The 20,140-nt window shown below is 60.5% G+C and overlaps 1 protein-coding gene across 1 annotated transcript in view; it reads right to left on the bottom strand.

Annotated features, from left to right (window-relative positions):
- CLCN7 (Cl-/H+ antiporter 7) overlaps positions 1-20,140 on the bottom strand; it is a 42,836-nt gene that overhangs the window by 20,998 nt on the left and 1,698 nt on the right. Inside the window, exons 2-8 of the mRNA XM_075899147.2 lie at positions 8,448-8,519; positions 7,464-7,535; positions 7,031-7,096; positions 5,554-5,686; positions 4,740-4,849; positions 1,976-2,056; positions 488-550 (exon numbers count right to left, since the gene is read on the bottom strand). Coding sequence (XP_075755262.2) covers positions 488-550; positions 1,976-2,056; positions 4,740-4,849; positions 5,554-5,686; positions 7,031-7,096; positions 7,464-7,535; positions 8,448-8,519 — 597 coding nt within the window. The remainder of the gene's footprint in view (positions 1-487; positions 551-1,975; positions 2,057-4,739; positions 4,850-5,553; positions 5,687-7,030; positions 7,097-7,463; positions 7,536-8,447; positions 8,520-20,140) is intronic.

The raw sequence follows: 20,140 nt of genomic DNA, 5'->3' as shown, positions 1-20,140 counted from the left end.
AGGACAGGGGAGTTCAAGGCGAGAGCCCCGCCCGTCCCGCGGCTCCCGGAGCCCTGCCCGCACAGCGCGGCCACTCGGTGCCGCTAAGGCCAGAGCTGCCCCAGCGAGGAGGTTTTGCTCCAGGAAGGGGAAACCCGGCCACACTCCTGTTTTTGCCAGGGTCTTACAGGGGCCTGCCGGCCTGCCAGGCCACAGACGCGGCGTGAATGGGAATTCTTGAGGAAACGTCCCTCAGCCCCTGCCCGGCTCCTCCCAGTCACGTCAGGCAGAAGGTGGCATCGAGATGCACTGCCGCTGCCCAGCGTCCCGTCCCCGATCCGCCAGGAGAGCCTGGCGCGGCGCCGAGCTGCTGGCGGGGACCAAGGCACCAGGCAGGCGCGAGCGAGACCCGTGAGCATGACAGCCCCCCCTCAGGCCAGCGCGCAGGGGCCACTCCACAACCTTGGGAAGGTGGCGGAGTCAGACTGCCCCCCGCCCAGCAAATTACCTTCCCCACAGCCAGGCCGCCGACCACCGAGAGAATGACCCCGCAGACTTTGATCACCAAGGTCTGGAAGACAAGCAGAGTCCCTGATCAGCGCAGGAGAGACGGCGAGCCCGGAGGCGGCCCCTCTCGGCGCCAGGCGGGCGGGAGACCCGGAGAGCGCGCCCCGCCAGACGCCGAGCTCTCCGCGCACTCAGCTGCTCCCCGCACGCCAGGTCCCTGGCAGAGCACAAAGGGGGAGACTGAATCGCAGCTTCCTCCCCCGGAAATCGCTCTCGGGAGGCACCAGGGGAGCTGGGCAGCTGGCGAGCTAGCAGCTACAGGAGCCGGAGATGCTAAAGCTACTCAACACGCGGCCCGTTTGGGTTTACGTGGGGCTCACCACGGGGCCCGGGGGTGGGAGCCAAAACAAAAAAGGAGCCGATAGAACGGTCTTGTGTGGATGCACCTTTTAGCGGTTAATTCCTGGCCTGTCATTGCTTATTAAAAGTGCTGCCATACGGGTGGAAATCGGGTAACTGTTGCATTTTTATTAATACCAGCAGAACTGACTTAAATGGGGGCTGTGTGTTGTGTAGTCTTGCCTTCATCTTTATATTCATGCCCATCAGCGTGAAAGAAGCTATTGGCATGTTATGCAACCACACTTAAGTTGCGGCCCTCGGCACGTGCTGTGAATATCAGTGTGGCCCCCGGGGCTTCCCAAGTGGAGTAGGCCTGTGCTAACGGGTTCTTTGGCTCGTCTCTGGCCTTTCACAGCTGTACCGTGGAGAACCAGCTCTGCAGTCACGGCTGGCAGAGGACTGTGCAGTCCAGTAACAGCCCCCTGCATTCAGGGGTCAGCAAATACTCCCCGCACTAGCTTCCCGCCCTACACACACGTGCGCCCGTCGGAGCCTTGCAGAACCATCAGCGGGTCCCTCACGGAGGGCCTTTTACTCTGTGGGGAGAGATCTCACGGCTAGCGCCGGGCCCCCGGCTGCTCTGCAGACGGTACAGGCACCTACTGCCGTTTCCCGCCTCCGAGGGGAGCGTGTTGACCAACGGTCCCCGGAAGGGAACAGCTGGGCTGAGCACATGGGACGCGAGCATCCCCATAGGCCGTCGCCCCCCACAGCCCCTTGCAATCAGTTCCAGCAGCGATGCTGCATTTCCCTAGGGCTGGGCCCAAAGGGACCTGCGCCGGGGCACCTATTAGCGAAGGGACCGCCCCCGAGGAGTCACAAAGCTGGGCAGCAGGGTGACCGCTGGGTCATGCGCTTGTGACTCAGGGGAAGGCGCCCCCAGCAGTTGCAGCTGGGCGAGGCAGAGCTAGGATGTGAGCACCCAGCCAGGACGAGTGTGGGGAGCTGGCAGCAGACGGGGAGGAGGCAGGCCGGGCCGGCCTAGCTCCTGCCAGCCCCAGGCTCTGCCTGACCACGCCGCCGGCGGGGGATGGACGACGGAGTCCGGGGACGCCTCGCGCTCTCTCCCCAAACCCCAGCACCTTACCTTGAGGCGCACGACGTGAGGCACCTTCACGCCGTTGAGGTAGCACTTAATCTGGGGGATCCCGCTGCCGGCAGCGACCGGCTAGGAGCACAGGGAGAGTTGGTTAGCAGCCGCCCGTACGCAGCGGTTCCCACCGGCCCCTCCCGCCCCATTCCAGCACCCCCACCCAGGGGAACACACGACGGCCCGTGAGGGGCAGATGGAGCCTCGCTTTTTGGGATCTGAACCCCACCCCAAGCACGTTCCAGAGCCAAGGCCCGGGCTAGCCAGCAGCTCCCTCCGTGGAGAGGCAGTGTGATTAGCCCCCCAAATCGCTGGCGCTGCCTCTTATGCGGCTTCTTAGGGCCCTCAGACAAGGCCCGGCGGGCCGAGACCAGCACGACCTGCCAGGAGACCTGAAGCAGGATGGATGGATTCGTAGGAGACCGGGGTGAGGTGGGGAAAAATACGCTGGGCCCTGGGAGGGTCCCTCAGAAACCAACTCCAAGCGACTCTTTGGAAGCCGCTGCGGCCAGCTCGGCAGCGCCCCCGTGGAGCAGGGCCGAAGGGCTTCTCTTCACGGGGCCCCCTTCCACTCACGCCCTTTGGCGGGAGAGCCACGGCTCAGCAAGGGGGGAGGGATCCCGCTAGAGCAGCTGCCGTGCGATACTATGTGGGAGCCAGTGAGGTTGCTGCCCAGAGCACGGGGCAGCGCAGGGCCGCAGGGCCTAGTTCTCCAGGCGATTTGGGGGCGGGGGCATGACGAGCCAAGCCAGCCGACTCTCTGGGGGCCTACGAGCGCCGTGGGCTCCGCTCTTTCTGCGCCCATCCTGCCTCAGGGCCACAGCCCCCGCCCCGACAGGACACGACGTCGGTCTTCAACGCCCTCAGGGCTGGACAGGCCTTGATACTGGGACTCGCTCCCGTCGCCCAGGCTGCTCCCAACGGCAGAAGGGGGAGGTGGCTGCTGCGTGGGCCTCAGTGGCAGAGAAACCTGCAGCCGAGCCTCTCGCCCCGAAAACGCTCGGACACTCGGGACATTTCGAAGCCGGCCAAGGCCAGACCAGAACGAGCGTAAAGAGAGACAGTTCAACCGACGTCGAGGGACGGGCGTCACCTCCCCCGGCTGAGGCACCAGCCCAGCGAGCGACCTGTCACCGTCAGCTCCCTGCCCTGGCTGTGCTCTGCCTCCCCGGCGGGACGCTGTTACCGATGGCGGCTGCGTTTAGCAAACAAAGGCTCAAGCCGGCAAGAGGCAGCGCCCTCACGGAAGGCTGCCGGCCCAAGGCAGAGGCATTTAATGAGAAACCCTTGCATCACCGTAGCAAGGCAACGGTCTCTGCTAATCCGCAGAGGGACGAGGGTTATAAATAACATCGGCGCTAACAGCCACCCGGAGAGCTGTCATGTTCTGCATTTTCCCTCCTCTTGGAGGAACACTGGCCCTCAAGCCTCCATAATCCGCTTCCAATGGGATCTCTTACCCGTGGCAGCTCCGGGGCTGCTTTACCGAAGATACGTAACCCCACCCAGCTCGCCAGAGAGGTGACCTCTACCCGCAGGGAGGAGAGTTTAAGGCCCAGATGTTTGGTGAAGGACAGACAAGGGAACACAGGAAAGCATAAGGCACTTCCTGCTCCACCGAGCAGGGGGACTTGGACTAGAACCGTTATCCAGCTGTCACGTTACTGAATTTGAGGGGAGCAGCCAGATCCCTGCTGCACCCATAGGTGGGGGTCTTGGCCCCAAAAATGGTATAAAGGGGGCCATGTGGGGTGCTGAATAGAAGCTCATTGTCTGCTAATCCTATGTATGTTAGTCATGTGTTTGTATAATGTCTGTGTGTGTAGTTAGGAATCTGTAATCTGTAATGTGTGGATACTGAATATTTCTCTGCATGTGGTTGAGCATTGGGCAGAGCCCGGCCTATGGACATGCTAATTAGCGAGGCCCTGTGGGACAATGGCACTCAGTGGGCCAAGGACACACCTAAAGAACGAGGGCTGACACCTAAGGGCTGCCAGCAGGGGACACAGGGATAGGCCGCTGGCCAGGTGACCTGCTGCAGCCAAGACGAGACCAGGAAGGATGTATAAAGAGGCCATGTGGCGGACTCCATCTTGGTACTCAGCTCAGCACTTCATCCCAGGGGGATCGAAGGGCCAGAAAGAACTGTGGACCCATCCTGATCCTAGGATGCGCAACAAGGACTTTTAAGCCAGCAGCTGTAACATCTCTGCTAGAGCCTGCATCGAGGACTGGGAGATTCGATGCATGTAATGTAGGATACTTTAGCAACCTTACTCTCATGCTTTTCTTTCTTGTGGTAAGAAACCTTTAGATCCTTTAAAGGATCAGCCCAGCGTGATTTGTGGGTAAGATCCAGAGGGTAAATTGACCAGGGATCTGCGGCTGGTTTCTTAGAACAGGACAGAACTTGTTCAGGGTAGGTGGGATTGGATTCTAAGACCCGTCACCTGTGTATGAGGCCCGGGGCCATCTGGGGCATGGATACTGCTGGGGTGGCGGAGGGGTTTTGCTCGTGAGGCTTCAGGCAGGCAGCTGAAGTGCTCTGTGGAACTGGTTTGTGGCGTGTTTGGAGAGGTCACCAGTCTGGGGGCTGTAAGGAGCCTTGAATTTGAGCAATTCGCCCTGAGCAGATGCCCTCAGCTGTGCCCAGACACGGCCCGGTCCGTCACACTAGCTGCCCAGTCCGCCTGTTCCAGGGCAGAACTGACATGGGGGGGAAGGAAGCAAACCAAGAGGCCCGCAGCTTGGGGCTTACCTCGATGAAAGCCACAATAATGGAGCCAACCATCACCACGCTGGAGTTCAGAGTGGCCCACAGCAAGAGGGAGAAGGACAGCCCCCCCTTCTCGGTGAACTTGTCAATATCTGGGAGGGTCAGTTAAGAAACTCAAGTGTCACGGGCGGGGTGACTCCCTGCCCGGTGTCGCACCAGCTCCCGGCACTGAGCTGGTCTGCAGAGAGGGGGAAAGCTGGTTTGACAGCCGCACCGCAGAGCAGAACTGCGCACGGACCACGAATCGCATTAGCAAGAGGCCAACATGAGAGGAATCAATTGTGCAGAGCACATGACAGGCCCCCGTGACCGACAGGGCCAGCTGAGGGAACAACAGACTCATACCCAGCCTTCCTCTCTAGCGAGCAGCCGGGAATCACGGGCCAATATCCCATTATTCTGCCTCTGACGCGATGCCAGCAGGCCCCTCGGCTGTGGGAACCTCGATGCTCAGGCGCTAGCCAGACAGGACTCCCAGGAAGAGGGATGCTGTTCTCCTTAAAGGTCAAATTTCCCCTCCGGACACAGATCACGAGGGCACCCACTAGTTCGGCCCAGGCCGCCCCAGATCTAACCAGTTTCAGCCTGCTCCAGACACAGAGTTAGGTCTACAGGAGTAGTTCACTCAGATCCACACACCCCAGGCTCTCTGCAGACATGTCCTGTTGGAGGTCCCCGGTGGGTAATTTACTCTGCGCGCTACTGTGCGGACAGCCTCTTGTTCCATTGCCCCGAGCCCCTGCGACCCCCGGCTGCGCCCGCCCCATGTGTCTGGCCCCTCGCAGCGGAAGGATACTGTCCTTCACCACTCTGAACTTCAGCCCAGCCAGCTTCTCCACCACGATGTCGATGAAGCAGGCAACGAGGCCGGTGAGAATCCCGATCATGCCGCAGATGACCCAGCGCTTGATCTCCACTGTGCGGAACGCCTGCGGGGGACAGATCGGACTCCTTCGGCCCAGCACAGCAAGCCAAACGCACCCGCGGGGAGCAGGGCGGGGTCACCGCCCCGGACACCCCGCCCCTTCCCCAAGGAACCCGCCTTCCTCGCGATTTAGCACCGCACAAAGCACTGGGGCCAGGCAGCTCCCAGACAGCCTGGCCAGCTCTCTGCCCTCTCCTGCCGGGGAGGGCTTTCTTTATGCTTTTGAACACTAGGGGATCTGGCCTCATCTCATCTGTTCCAGGAGTCTGGGAGGATCAAACCGGACTCGCTGGAGGGGAAGGACTCTCATTCAGACAGCAGACAACGGTCTGTGTGTCCATTCCACTATTAACAAGGACTTCCTTTCTCCTGAGCGTTCCTTGGGTGTTTGAGCTAAAGAGTCAACACTCCTGCCCCTTTGCCATGGGCTCAGAAAGGCCCAGAGCAGGCACGTGGGTCTCAGGCTGAACCGTTGGCTCGCATATCAGCACCACCACATTTTCTCCCCCCTTCCACTTCTACCACGGCCCAACGGCCGAGCGCACGTCTTCCCTTGGCCAGCGGGCAGGCGCTACTCTGCAGCACTGCGCCCTGCTTATCAGTTGGTACCGGAGCACATCCTGTTTTGACACCTCTCCTCCACATCCTCTGTGGTGGAAGCTGAGGCAAAGAGCCCACGCTGCCTTGCTCTTGGGCCAGCAGCCTTGCTGCTGTTACTCCCGGGGGGCCAGCAGACCCCCCCCCCCAGATCTGGCAGGTTTCCTGGCTGAAGTAATTAAAGACGTTTTCTCGCTGGGTTTCTGCTCGGCTATTTGCTTTTCTGGTGCCCTTCGGCCTCCTCACACGCACCAGCCTTGGCGCATGCTCCTTCCTACTGCTTCCAGGTCATGCCCTGGAGACCCGGCTTGGCTCTGAGGTATTTAGACTCATGGGTCAGCTCCCTTGCCTTCCTGCCTCTGTTTGATTAGGACAAGTTGCCTTCCGGGCCAGCAACGGTAGCGTCCCTGCGTAGAGGCGGCAGAATTTCATGCCATCACTTTGGCCATTAGGCTCTTTGGACCAGCTTCCTTTCCTCCAACCCCCCCGGCAGAGAGGGTCCCACGCCTGGTCTCCCCCAAGCAAACCGGTATTAGATAGGCCCTGGCGGAGCTAGGAGTGGCCCTAATGTACAGGAATTGGCTCAAACACAGAGCAAGCGGAGTCTCTGCCCCCAGGGGCCTCCCAGTAGCACTGGGCGGCCGAAAAGCCGTGTTTCTAGCCCTCGGCCGCAGCGACATTGGACCAGTTCCCCTGGGGGCGGCTGGAGTCTCTCGTTGGGACCCGGGCTGGCAGGCCCAGCCAGACTCACCGTGTGGTGGATGCGCCTCTCCTCCTCCAAGAACAGCTGGTTCTCACAGTTGTCATAGTCCAGGCTCTAGATCCAGGGAGAGGGAAACGCTTGCACTGGTCACGCAGGTGGGGGGAAGGGGGTGACCCCTCCCTGTAGGGAGAGCCAACTTCCGCCCTGCTCCGCCCCTCCCCAATGAAACACGCTTCGCCCTGCTGTGCGCACCCGCCGGGTCCAGCGCCCTTCTCCGCTACGCCCCCGGGAGCCCCTCCGGAGACAGCGTCCTGCCATCCTACAGGCGCCAGAGCAGCCATGCTGAGCTTTCCCACGTACCAGCTCACCCCCACCCCCGGACCTCGCAGCCTCCTCCCGCCCCAGCAGCCGCTGGCTAGAGCCCCACCCGCTTCCCCGTCCGCGTGGTCCCAGCTCGCCACGCCCTCCCCTGGGTGCCTACCTCGTATCGGAGCGAGAGCAGCTTCTCGCTGTGAGGAATCTCACTGGGCAACTGGCTGGGGGTCTCCGTTTCCTGGGGGGACACAAGACCCGGGCGGCAGCTCAGCCCGGGCGTCTCACCAGGCCTTGCCTCACAGCGGGGCTGAGGGAGGTGGCCAATGGCAGCAGCTCCCCCCTTGTCACAGACGGCATGGAGGGGGGGGGGGGTCTGCTTGCTGCCAGGGTCGTTGGGCACAGACGGGCAGGACAGCGTCTGCTCTGGCTGGTCGCGCCAGGCTCCCAGACGGCACCACGGGGCAGCCGCCTCTTGCTGGCTATGAACGTCTATCAACCAAGCAGGCCCCAGAACTGCCTCAGGCCAGCGTCCTACGCAGAGCGCGCAGCTGCCCGGGGATTTCCCGCCCAATTCCAGTGGGCAGGGCTGGCGCGGCACGTGTGCAGCGACGACAACGCCGCTCTGCCCACGCAGCCGCGAGGACAGCCCCGGTGCTAGCAGCGTGTACTGCGCTGCTCCTCAGGCCGAGGGGCCCCCGGCTGCACCCCCAGCCCAGTCGCCCCGTGGAGGGGAACGCGGCTTGCAGCAAGGCGAGTCCACGGCGAGACACCCGGAACTCGGGAGGCACTTTGGGAGCTTTTCAGAGGCACCAAAGCCCCGCAGCGGGGTGAGGCCCGAGGGGGCGCCATGAGGCAGGGAAAGGAGCCTCCTGCTCTGCCAAGCGCTGCCCCCACTCTTGCTCGCCGGGAAAGGCAGCCTGGTGGAGGTGCTGGAGCTGCACGGACACGTTCCCATGCGCAGCATGAGGAGGTGGGAAGGGACCTGCCTTCCTACGGCCGCTCAGACCCCCAGCCTGCAGGCCGGAGGAGCTGGTCCCTCGGGAGCAGCGCCAGGCTCCGTCGTGGCGGCCTGGGCAGGCCCCAGCGCGCGAGGCCGGAGGAGCCGCCAGAGGGTGGGCCGGGGGCGTTGGCTCCTTCCCGGGCCACTCACCAGCTCACGCACGTCGTCGTCCAGATCCACATTGCTCAGCTGGCCGAGGCGCAGGAAGGGCGAATGGGGGAACTGAGGGAAGGGAGAACTGGTCAGTGCACAGACATTCCCCGGGGCAGCAGGTTCGCGGCCCCGACGCTCCAGGGAGACATCCGGATGCCCCGCCCCTGGCAGGGCGGTAGGTTGGCAGCTGCCCGCCCTCCAGTTCATGCTGCACTGAGCCCCGCTGGGCCACCCTTCCTCCCTCCCTCCAATCAGCCCCGGCCTCTGTCAGGCCCCATGCCCAGGTCTCCATGCAGGGGAGGAGCATGGGACGGCCTCCTCTCAGGCCAGGGCACCCCGTGCTCTAGAGCAGCAGTGGCCCAGCGCGGGGCCCAAGCCGACTGCGACCCAGCGAGAGCTCTCTGCTGACGGGGCCACTCGCTTGTAGAGGCCAGGCCAGGCGGACGCTGGCTCAACACAAAGCGACCACCGGGCAGGTGTTGGCTGCAGCCCTCTGGCGGGCAAGGTGTGGCTGCCCCGGGGCCAGGCTCCCCGAGCCAGCGAGGACACACGCTGGGGCCGGCGGAAGCAGTCAGCAGCGGCTATTAATGCAACGAACCTTCGCCCTTGCCAGAGGCTGGAGAAATGGCTCCTCTCCGCAAGCCAGGGGCTGCTTCCTTCAGTGGAGGGACCCCGGAGCTGCCGGGGGCGGGTTCCCTGCCTCGCGGGTAACGCTCGGAGCTGGAAAGGGCTCGCGTGCTGCAGCGGGGGGGGGGGGGGGGAGGGCGTTTGCACTTACACAACACCCCGGGAGGGGGCTCGCAGAGGCCCGGAGGGGTTAGGACTCGTGCACGCTCCCTGCTCACGAGCGTGCGGGCTGTCGCACGGAGCAGAGTGCACGCACACCAGCCAGCAAGGCCCACAGACCCAGAGCCCCTTCCGCGTAGGCTAAGCCCTTTGGGATCAGGCCCGTCCGTCCATCGCTCGTGGTACGTCCAGAGCCTGGCACCCAGGGGCCAGCGCTCCGCTAGGGCCTCTCCCTCCGTCGAGCTTTCATTCGCCTACTGCAGCCCGTCTCCTGCCCACCCCCTGCCAAGATGCTGCTCACTCCCCCTATTCCAAACCCAGCAAGGCCCTCTCCAGCCAGTCAGACTTGGAGGTGTCCCTGGCCACGCCCTGGGGGAAACCCAGCAGCTCCCCCAGAGGAGGGAGGAGCACAAGGGAGGGACGCTGGAGCCATGTCGCCTCCCGCCCCTTTCCCGGGAGCGCGGGCAATAGGAGCTGTGCTGAGGCTTTGGAGCGCCCCGGTGCTGCCCTCTTCCTGCTTTGGGGGACGCCTCGCCCCAGCTGGGCCAAAGCAGCCCCCCCATCGCGTGTCACATGGCTCCTGCACAGCTGCATCCCTCCCCCCAGGCACCATAGAGAGCTGGCAGGGAGACAGGCTCAGAGGGCCGGGGCTCTCCGACGAGGAACTGCCGCAGCCCTGTGAAACCGCTGGTGCCTCGTGACTCCGGAGAGCCTGGCCGGTAACTGATCACCCCCCCGGAGCACAGACCCACAGATTTCCCCCTTCCAGGGGCCATTCCGCAGGGAACCCCCTGGGCACCATCGGGGCACCGTTATTCCTTGGCCTGGAGCGGGGTCAGCTCACAGGTGGTTCTGATTTCGCCCCGCCCCGGAGCCCACGTGACCCGCCCCTTGCCGAGCCCATTCCTCGAGTCGACCTCGCGCCCGTCAAAGCGCGTCGCTCGCTCCCGCCAGGCAGGCACCCGCGCTTTGCGCGACGGCAGCGGCTTCCAACGCGCCGAGCGAGCGCAGCCCAACCCACGCGGGCGTCTCTCAGGAGCAGGCGGCCCGTTCCCGGAGCGCTTGCCACAGCCACGCCGGGCGCGCTCAGCAGCCAGAGCTGGGAGGACAGGTTCTTCTGCAAGGCAAGTTCCCAGAGCCGAGCCCTCCCGGCAGCCTTGCGTAACAGAGGAGTTTCACAGCTATTTTGAGCCCTTCTTCCCATCACTCCGCACCAGCAAGGGCAGGGCCTAGACCAAGCCTGTTAAAGGGCCCAGCATGCAGTGCCAGTGGCGATGGGCACTTGGCTGGTGCGGAAAGCATCCGCCCTGGCCTCCGACGTGCGACCGCCCCAGCAGAGGGGGGCACGGCCCGGGCAGAGGGCGGGGAGCGAGCTCACTGGGTGCTGGAGCTATTTTAATTCTGCCCCTTTCCGCAGATCCCCTCCGCCCGGCCGGGCCCAGAGGCCAACGGGAGCCGCAGCACAGGAAGGAGCCAGGCCTGCAGTCACAGCCTGGCAAAGGGAAACAAGGAAACCGCCGTCCCACTGCCAGGCGGGAGCCCGTGCAACGCGGGGAGAGGGGCAGCCCGACGGACCTACAGGCGCACTGGACTCGCCGTCTGACGGACAGAGCAGCAGGGCTGGTCAGTCTGCAACGATCAACACCCTTTCCAAAACGCACCCCCAGGCCTGCCTGCTATTGCCCAGCGCTCGTCTGGCCGATGCTGTACGCCAGTGGTCCCCAACCTTTTGTGGCTACCGGGAGGCCGGGGCCAGCACCATGCGCCACACACCCAGGGCCAGCCCAGATGTTTCGGCAGGCGCAGATAAATGCCCCAGCAGGCGCCATGGCACCCGCGGGCACTGAACTGGAGACCACTGCCATATGCAGATGACAATCTCGCGCATGCTCCTGCACTAAACAGTCCTGCAGGCCTAGACGGAGGCAAATCCATTTAAGCCATGAAGGAGGAAATCAGAATTTAAATCAGGGGTGGGCAAGGATGCAGTTTGACAGGTTAATCCCGAGCCGGCACAAACAAATCACGTTCTCTCTCTCTCTCTCTCTCTCTCTCGTTTTCCCCTGGAAGCGTCGAAGTAACAATAAGAACGTTCTACAGCCGGGCCCACGTCACCACGGTATTGGAATGACCTGGGAGCTGTAGCCAGGGGGCGGGGGGACCCCTTTATGTGACCCCCTGCCTTATGACGGTCTCCAATGCCACAATCCCGTACCACGATTTTCGGACCAGACTGCCTGCCTGGCTCAGTGCATAGCCCAGACTCCTGGGGAGGGGGAGGGGGGCAGAACTCCGTTGCAAAGGCAGCCATACAAACCGCATTGACTTTGCAACAAACAGTCTTTTGTACGGAGGGCAGCGTCCCCTGCAATGCGTCTACCGCGTGAAGGGACGGGCGCAGTCGGGAGGGGTAGAAAAACTAGACACTCAAGTGCTCTTGGTCTGACCGGGAGCACCAAGACGTGGACCTCGCATCTTCTGCGGGGGCCTCTGGCAGGGAAAGGCTGAGCCGGGCTTCCACCGCCGAACCTCATGGGCAGAAAACACACGAGGAAACTCACAAGCGGAGACCCCGTGTATTAGCTGGTGTACAAACTCCTGTACTGTTGAGCAGAGGGACCAGGACCGTATGAAACTGGCACATCAGACTAAGACGCAAAGCAGATTCTTCAGCATTTAGAGCTCCAACCCTGAAACCACCCAAACCCTCTGAAAAGCAACTGCCCTCCAGGCTCTCCGAGGAACAGGCTCCTGCTTAGAGGGGTGCTAAGCCCAGATGGGACTTTTTTGATTCACACGGATAGCAGCAGATGTTTGCAAGAGAGGTGGGGGAGAGCAAATACGACTGACGTGGCTGGTCTGATGTTACCACCAGTTGTCACTGCTACAGACAGACAATGTTCTGGGCAAACTGTATGGAATTCAGTCAATCCAAATGCAGTAAGAGGTTACTACCTTTGGGAAACACTCTATGGAACTGGTGGTACCTCGTCTCTTAGGGACGGGGACGCTAATGGCATCTCCCCGCTCACCAGTCCTCTGCAGCCACCCCTAGGAGAGCCGCACATGCCGATTCATGCCAGATTCTCCACAGGCCAATGAAGAAAGGACTCTTGGACAAACAGCCCGGAGTTAAAGTGGCTCAGGGCCTTCCTCCCGACCCCGCCGAGGGACAGTCCTTCAGGAAGGATTGGATCGGGCCCACAGAGACCCCCAAGGACCAACAAGGAACTTCCTTGAAGTGGGTGTCTGAAGGATGGCTCCTGCCAGGGCCCGTGTCAGGGTTTGTGTGTGTGGGGGAGGGAGGGGAGATCCTTGTGAAGGTGACATAGGTTTGTTACTGTGTGTGATGGTCTCTGTTGTGCTCGCATAGCAAGTGTTGCGTGGTGCTCCCCGACTGCAGCTGGTGACCATCTCTGAAGAACGGAGCAAGTTCCTGCCCCAGCTCCGTGCGATGGACGCTCACTACAGACTTCGGGCGCCAGTCGACGTTGCAAACGAAGGTGCTGCCGGGTTCTAGCTCCATGGCCAGTTCGTCCAACTGCACGTTCTAGAAAGGGAGCAGCATTCTGGGACACGGTCCAATGGCCGAGGTCAGACACTGTCAGCATCAGCTTAAGATGATGTGAACAATGACAAAGGGCCCACTGGTGCAGCACGGTTGAACCACAGCGGTGTTGCTTGACAAGGAGGCCAACACAACTAGTAGCATCCCGGCAAGGAATGAGACACCCAGGCACAGAGCTAATGAGGCCTACACCTGCGGAGGGGTGACAACCACTGCTCCCTGGAAGCTGGAGAGATTCCAATGCCACCCAACTGATTAGCAGAGTGCGCACAGCGAGGTTGTTTGTTTATATTGATGGTGCACATTCACACAAGCCTTTGCACACACAAAATTTATTCCACACAGATAGAAAAGAAAATCTGCACACAGATGGAAAAATTAGAGGGAATATCGGTTACAACCCCTCAACAACGAGAATCCACAAGATTTGATTCAGGCAGAAGCAACTGGCCTACATGCGACCAAACTTTAAACTCTGCACCACGCACAGTAGCTACAGGCGGCGGACTAGCCATGAAGCAACCCTCGCTTGTGAATAACAGCGTGACTTCAATCAGCGCTAATGAACGTTGACAGAACAAACACGAAGACTGTGTACACAGCAAACTTCTGACAACCTCCCAGCTTTGCTCTGAAGAATCATAAACAAGAAGCATTTGACTCAACTTAACGTCTGACTCTGTCCGTGGTGAGTAAACTACGCCGCAGGCTGGGGAATGTAATTCGAGGGGTTTTTAATTTCCGGAGAAGTGTCACAGGACAATAATTATTTCCTTTCTGTATCCTCTGCACCATCACATGCTGACAACCCGGCTCTGGAACATGCACGATATTAAACAACAGCCGTGGCCCCGCACCCCACCTCCGTGCAGCAATTTGAATGACCCTGCAGAGACACCACACAGACCAGCGGATTGTACGAGACACAAGGGGAAAATAAAGCTGCAATTCTCAGAGGCCCTGCTGTAAAGGGGGCACTGGCCAGGTAGAGCTGGGAAGAGTATAGGGCCCATATTTGGTTTGCCCCCCTCTGAACAGGGGGAATCCTGATTGGCCCCAAAGTTTCTCTCAAATCCTGCGGCTAAGAGACCTCAGGAGAAACCTGCCATCCCCAGAGAGTATCTGCCCGACTCCAGCCTCCGCGCCTAACACACACCTTGTGAGAGGCACAGCACGCCGCCTCCTGCGACTGCTGAGACCAGGCGAGGACGCCCGCGTCCTGACCACGGTGCTACCCTGGGCCACGCAAGGGGCCGGGATCTTTCGTACCAGCCTCTGGTTATCCAACAGGTGACAAACCCGTCCCTGCGCTGGCTGCTGGAGGACAAGGCCTCGCACTAAGAGGGCAGCTGTTCAACGTACAAGAGAGACAACTAAGGGGGAGACATGACAGCGGGCTACTAAAAATTACGAGCAGCTTGGGGGGAGCGAACCATGACGTGTTATTTGCCCTTTCCCACAATATGGAAGCCAGGGCGCAGGTGATGAAGTTAATAAACAAGAGGAAGTATTTTTCCCCACACAAGGGAATGCAATATTAACCTGTGGAACTCCTTGCTAGGGGACGTCATGAGGGTCAAAACATAACTCAGTTTAAAAAGAACTAAGTTTACAGCAGATAAGTCTATCAATGGCTATTAGCTAAGATGGCCAGAGACTAGGGAAGTGATAGTGTACTGCAGAAAGGGGATATTCTGGTGGGCTGGAGAAGTCCCTGCCTGCAGGGGGCGGAAGGTTACTCCAACACAACATTGAACCAGTTAACCAATTAAACGGGATTGTACGTCCCTAATTAACACAGATAACCTCCCAACAGCCTATAAACTCACGCAACAATCTGACATTGGTTGCATAAGGGAGCTGAGTATTTGGGACCACGCCTCCCCGCATGGCTGGACTAATCCATCTGCCAACTTACCCCTTTCGCCCCGTCCAAAAAAGTTACTCTCAAGAAAAGCAGAGACAGCGAAAGGCACAGCAGGGATACGACCAGTCACACCACCATAAAGTTTGCTTGTACCCACAGTGGATTAGAAGGCAGGCTCTTCCTCGGCAATTCTCTGAGCCCATGTAACATCATTCCTGCCTGGGAATTCACACCAAGCCTGGGCAGAGGGTCTAAATATTTTATATTCAATTTGTGAGTTACCTTGGGGGGGGGAGGGGATCTGATCAGACCCCGGTGAACGGGAAGGAAGGAGACACACACGTAGTGGGGTTTTTATGAAGATCCCTTATCCTAGTATCAAGTGCTAAGCTGAACTGTCCAAGCCCTTTTGATGGATGAGTTGTGCACAAGACTCAAGCGTTTCAGCGGTAGGGTACAGTTGTGTTATCTGATTCGTGTGTGCGGGGGCTTAGGGGTGTAGAACACAGGAACCACTTTGCCAATTCAGACCCCGAGACCATCTCACTCAGTAGCCTCCTCCTGACGGTGGCCAATCCATGGGACCTCAGGAGAGCACAAGCAGCTTCGTAGAAGATCACAGAACACTGGAATTGGAAGGGACCTTGAGGGATCATCAAGGCCAGTCCCCTGCCCTCGCAGCCGGACCAAGCACCGTCTAGAATTCTAGATTATCCCCGACAGGTGTCTGTCTAGATGGCTATTTAATAATCAGCTCACACAGCGTGTCTTCCCCAATCAGGCAGTGAACGCCTCCGGCTCTGACGCAGAAGAAATTCTCTCCTTTGACTTCAACACGTGTATGTTCATTCCGTAACGAGAGACATGCTCAGCCCTGCAGACGGCCCATCGCCATTCATCCTACCGCGCTCCTGGCCGTAGCGAGATCGGACGGCGGCTAGCGGTGTCTCGAGGAGAAGGTAACCGTTTCCTTGTACGGACAAGGTGGGGCAGCCCGTCGGGGGAGCGACGCTCTCAAGCTTACACAGAGCTCTTCGCCAGGCCTGGATGGGGACTGAGTGTCACAGTAAATACCAGGTGGGACAGACAGGTTAGCGTAAAGTAGTTAATCTGTGAGCACCCCCAGCACTGCAAACAAGGATTTCCTTTTCTGCTTTTCCATTTGCTGCCTTTCCTGGCTATTGAATGAATATTTCATGAGCCTGGATAAAAAAGATCAATGGGGCGCTTCTCTACAGTACCCATAGGCCTGTGTTCTCTTCTTGTGGCTACCACAAGCAAACGGGGCCCAATCTTCATCAGTCTCCCTCTGCGCAAAAGCCGAACCGTTTTCATTTCTGAAGCTTCCCTATTCCTCTGATCTTTGGGATCCTATGCTCAGCCTAACCTCCCCGGTTAAGCGGATGCCGTTAAATGTGTACCACAGCAATATCACTGGCAGTGCCGGTCCCTCTCCCGTTCCTGGGTTTTCACTGAGCCGTGCCAGGCCCAGCTTAGGAACAGCTGACGTTCCCCAACTCGCCAGACCAGGTTACAGCTGTAAGCTCTGACTCATGAGCCAGGGAGCACCTTCCAAGCCAGAACTCCCGACAGCTTGTGCAATACACAACCGCAAACATCTCCTCTAGCCAGCAACATGCCCCACCAGGAGACAGGCCATACTAACAGCCGTCTCTTCGGAACATGGTGCACAGACAGGCGTCCAACATTACAACGGGAGAGACGCTTCCTGTCGAACGAAGCCTGGATATACCACGGGCAGGTGAAGGGCTTGCCGTGGCGAGCAGCATCGCGCACTCCAGATACTATTATTCCTGGCACGTCACCCCATGTGCTGCCTGAATTGAAACAAGTCGCCATTTAAGAAGTTCTATTTTCCTCTGCTCAGCTGCTCCAGCCATTGCCTCATACCGGAGAGCAGGCCCAGAAGCCGCCTGCTAGGTAACTCACTCCCAGACAAACGGGTGTTTAAGCTAGGGATGTAACAGTGTAGTCGATTAACAGATAAGCAAAAGCATATAGGTTCATTCCATAGGCTACACACATTCCCCCCACCCCTTGCCCTCAGTACGTTTTTAGCAGGCTGGGCAGCAGCCCAGCCTCGCACTGGGTCCAGGACTTACACTTTAAATGCAGAGTCACAGCGGGGGTATTAGGAGCCAGGCAACCCGGGTTCAGTTCCAGCTCATGCCGGGTCTATGAGCTCAGCCCCTCCCCGGGATAGCAGTGCGGGGTGACAAGCAGCCAGTTCGCGAGGGGAACTGGTTTTTAAACAGGCTCCCCTTGAGGACCAGCTCCCACTTGGCTCCCCATGCTGCTGCCTCTGATGGAGTGGCAGGGGGTTCCTCAGGAGTGGGGCCGGAGCACACTGGCTTCTGGCCCCACCCCCGGGGACTATAGATCAGTCGAGTAACAGATAAGAATTCATGAGATTAATCAACTATTCAATTAGCTGATCTTTAACGTCCCTAGTTTAAGCACAAATTGGGGAAGTCTCCGTGGGTCACTGCTTCTGGCCTGCAGCTGAGAGCGCCATGGAAAGGGGAAGATCAGGAGCCCATTAAAAGGGTCTCGTACAACGTACAGCTTCCCCTCTCCGTGTCTACAGACCCTGCTGCTTCCTACTGGCCACAGCTGATCAGGCAGAGATTTCAGATTACCCACCAGCCAAGACCGTGGCTTATGCAATGACGATTTCCTTTGCCCGTTATGTTTCACGAGGATCATCACGAAGAAACGGTTAGTAGCTCCTGCACGTATTCTTTTTACACCAGGCCCATTGGTTTTATTGCCACGTCACAGTCCCCCCCTTCCCCCAGCAACATGGCTTCTCGGGGGGAAAATCAGGCTTAGCTGTGTCACTGGGCCAAGTGTCTAGCTGGTCACTGGACTTGGGGTAGGGGGGTGGGGGGAGACACAAGAAACGCTCTATGAATCAGAGCCAGGTTCTGTTTTTCCCCTGGCTGGTTGTCCTAGTCACTGCAACTTGCCCAACGCTCTGCTCTGGCGCCACAGTAGGAAATCTCAGCTCACTCTGGTGCCCTGTAAAGTTCTGCTTTTTAGTCCAGTTTTCCAGACTCGGACACAAGACAGACAGGCCTGTCCACGACTGAGCAGTGAAGAGCGACAGGCAGGCAGGACTGTGCTGTAACTGAGGGCACAGCCGGATAGCGACACAATTTCTGCTCCATTTTCTCCCCTGCAGCTCAGGTCGTTATCAGCTCAGCATCCCTAACCAGAGCATGGGTCCAATTCCTAGGCAGCCAGAAATGCTCCACCCCCTCTTGATGCATTACCTGAGTGCAGTCTCTTAAGGAGGGCAGAGAGTGACCCTAGAAAAAGGGCAGGAGTCGCATGGGAAGCCAAGCTCAGACCCCCATCCATTGGCAGAGGTCACTGTCCACTCAGGAGTCCCAGACCCAAAATGAGGCACCCTCCATGCCACCAATAAGCCAGTCCCACTGCTCAGCAACCCAGCACATCATTGTGACACCCAACAACTGCACACACACATAGTACCCTCCCTCTTGACAGGGAGAGGAAAGCGCGGCTGTCTGGGTACAGCTGCCTGCTCCAATTCCACTGAGGGTGGTGAAGACACTTGAGTTTCAAGGGGCTCTCCAGAGACAGCAGGAGACAAAAACCAACACCAAGACTAAAGGAGGCAGGAGCTGATTGTGTGAATTCTCTGCACCCTCAACTCACTCAATACAAAATCCCTCTTTTAGGGCCACAGTTTAAAGCTCCCCCAAGCCTCAAGGCTGCGTAGAGCCTGTAGCAACCACTTGCTCTTCAAATGAGCCACCGGACAGATTTATTTCACCCAGGACCCTTGTCACTTCACTACCTAGACTGTCTTTGCCATGTTGCAGCATTTGTCCAGACCCTCCCTGCCCGACACCCCGCGCAGGGCTCTGCCAGACGTCTTCCTTTTACAGGAGCTTGCGTGCAGTTACCCCAGGGAGTAGCACAGCCCCGGCTGAACTCCCGCGAAGGGAGCGCTCAGAGCTCCGCCAGGCTCTGCGACCGACAGAGCGCCCAGTTCAGAGCAGCAGCAGCAGCTGCGACAAGCCTGGCTGGGGCTGCATGGCTGGACCACGGAGGCTAAGCAGAGCCCAGCTGGGACCACAGGTGGGGGTGAAGCGAGCAGACCAGGATGGGGGGAGAGGCAAGAGGCAGACACACAACTGGGCTTGCTGCTCACTGGACAGTCCACGTGCACAGGTCAACTGGGTGATACAGGGCATCAGCTACAGCGAGCCCAGACTCCCCAGGGCAGGAAGAATGATACCCCCCCACTGGGGCAACCCCACTGACACCAGCCCCTGGGCGAGATCCCCCCCCCCCCGCAGCCCCACTGACACCAGCCCCTGGGCGAGATCCCCCTCCCCGCAGCCCCACTGACACCGGCCCCTGGGCGAGATCCCCCCCCGCAGCCCCACTGACACCGGCCCCTGGGCGAGATCCCCCCCCGCAGCCCCACTGACACCGGCCCCTGGGCGAGATTCCCCCCCCCACAGCCCCACTGACACCAGCCCCTGGGCGAGATCCCCCCCCCGCAGCCCCACTGACACCGGCCCCTGGGCGAGATCCCCCCCCACAGCCCCACTGACACCGGCCCCGGGCGAGATCCCCCCCCCACAGCCCCACTGACACCGGCCCCTGGGCGAGATCCCCCCCCCCCCCCACAGCCCCACTGACACCGGCCCCTGGGCGAGATCCCCCCCCCCACAGCCCCACTGACACCGGCCCCTGGGCGAGATCCCCCCCCCCACAGCCCCACTGACACCGGCCCCTGGGCGAGATCCCCCCCCCACAGCCCCACTGACACCGGCCCCTGGGCGAGATCCCCCCCCCCACAGCCCCACTGACACCGGCCCCTGGGCGAGATCCCCCCCCCCCCCCACAGCCCCACTGACACCGGCCCCTGGGCGAGATCCCCCCCCGCAGCCCCACTGACACCGGCCCCTGGGCGAGATCCCCCCCCCACAGCCCCACTGACACCGGCCCCTGGGCGAGATCCCCCCCCCCACGGCCCCACTGACACCGGCCCCTGGGCGAGGTCCCCCCCCCCCGCAGCCCCACTGACACCGGCCCCTGGGCGAGATCCCCCCCCGCAGCCCCACTGACACCGGCCCCTGGGCGAGATCCCCCCCCCCACAGCCCCACTGACACCGGCCCCTGGGCGAGATCCCCCCCCCACAGCCCCACTGACACCGGCCCCTGGGCGAGGTCCCCCCCCCTCGCAGCCCCACTGACACCGGCCCCTGGGCGAGATCCCCCCCCGCAGCCCCACTGACACCGGCCCCTGGGCGAGATCCCCCCCCGCAGCCCCACTGACACCGGCCCCTGGGCGAGATCCCCCCCCCCACAGCCCCACTGACACCGGCCCCTGGGCGAGATCCCCCCCCCCACAGCCCCACTGACACCGGCCCCTGGGCGAGGTCCCCCCCCCCCGCAGCCCCACTG

The sequence above is a fragment of the Pelodiscus sinensis genome, chromosome 15 (assembly GCF_052426305.1).
Source record: "Pelodiscus sinensis isolate ZL-2025 chromosome 15, ASM5242630v1, whole genome shotgun sequence".
Classification (NCBI taxonomy): domain Eukaryota; kingdom Metazoa; phylum Chordata; order Testudines; family Trionychidae; genus Pelodiscus; species Pelodiscus sinensis.
This window is presented reverse-complemented; position numbering and strand designations above follow the sequence as displayed.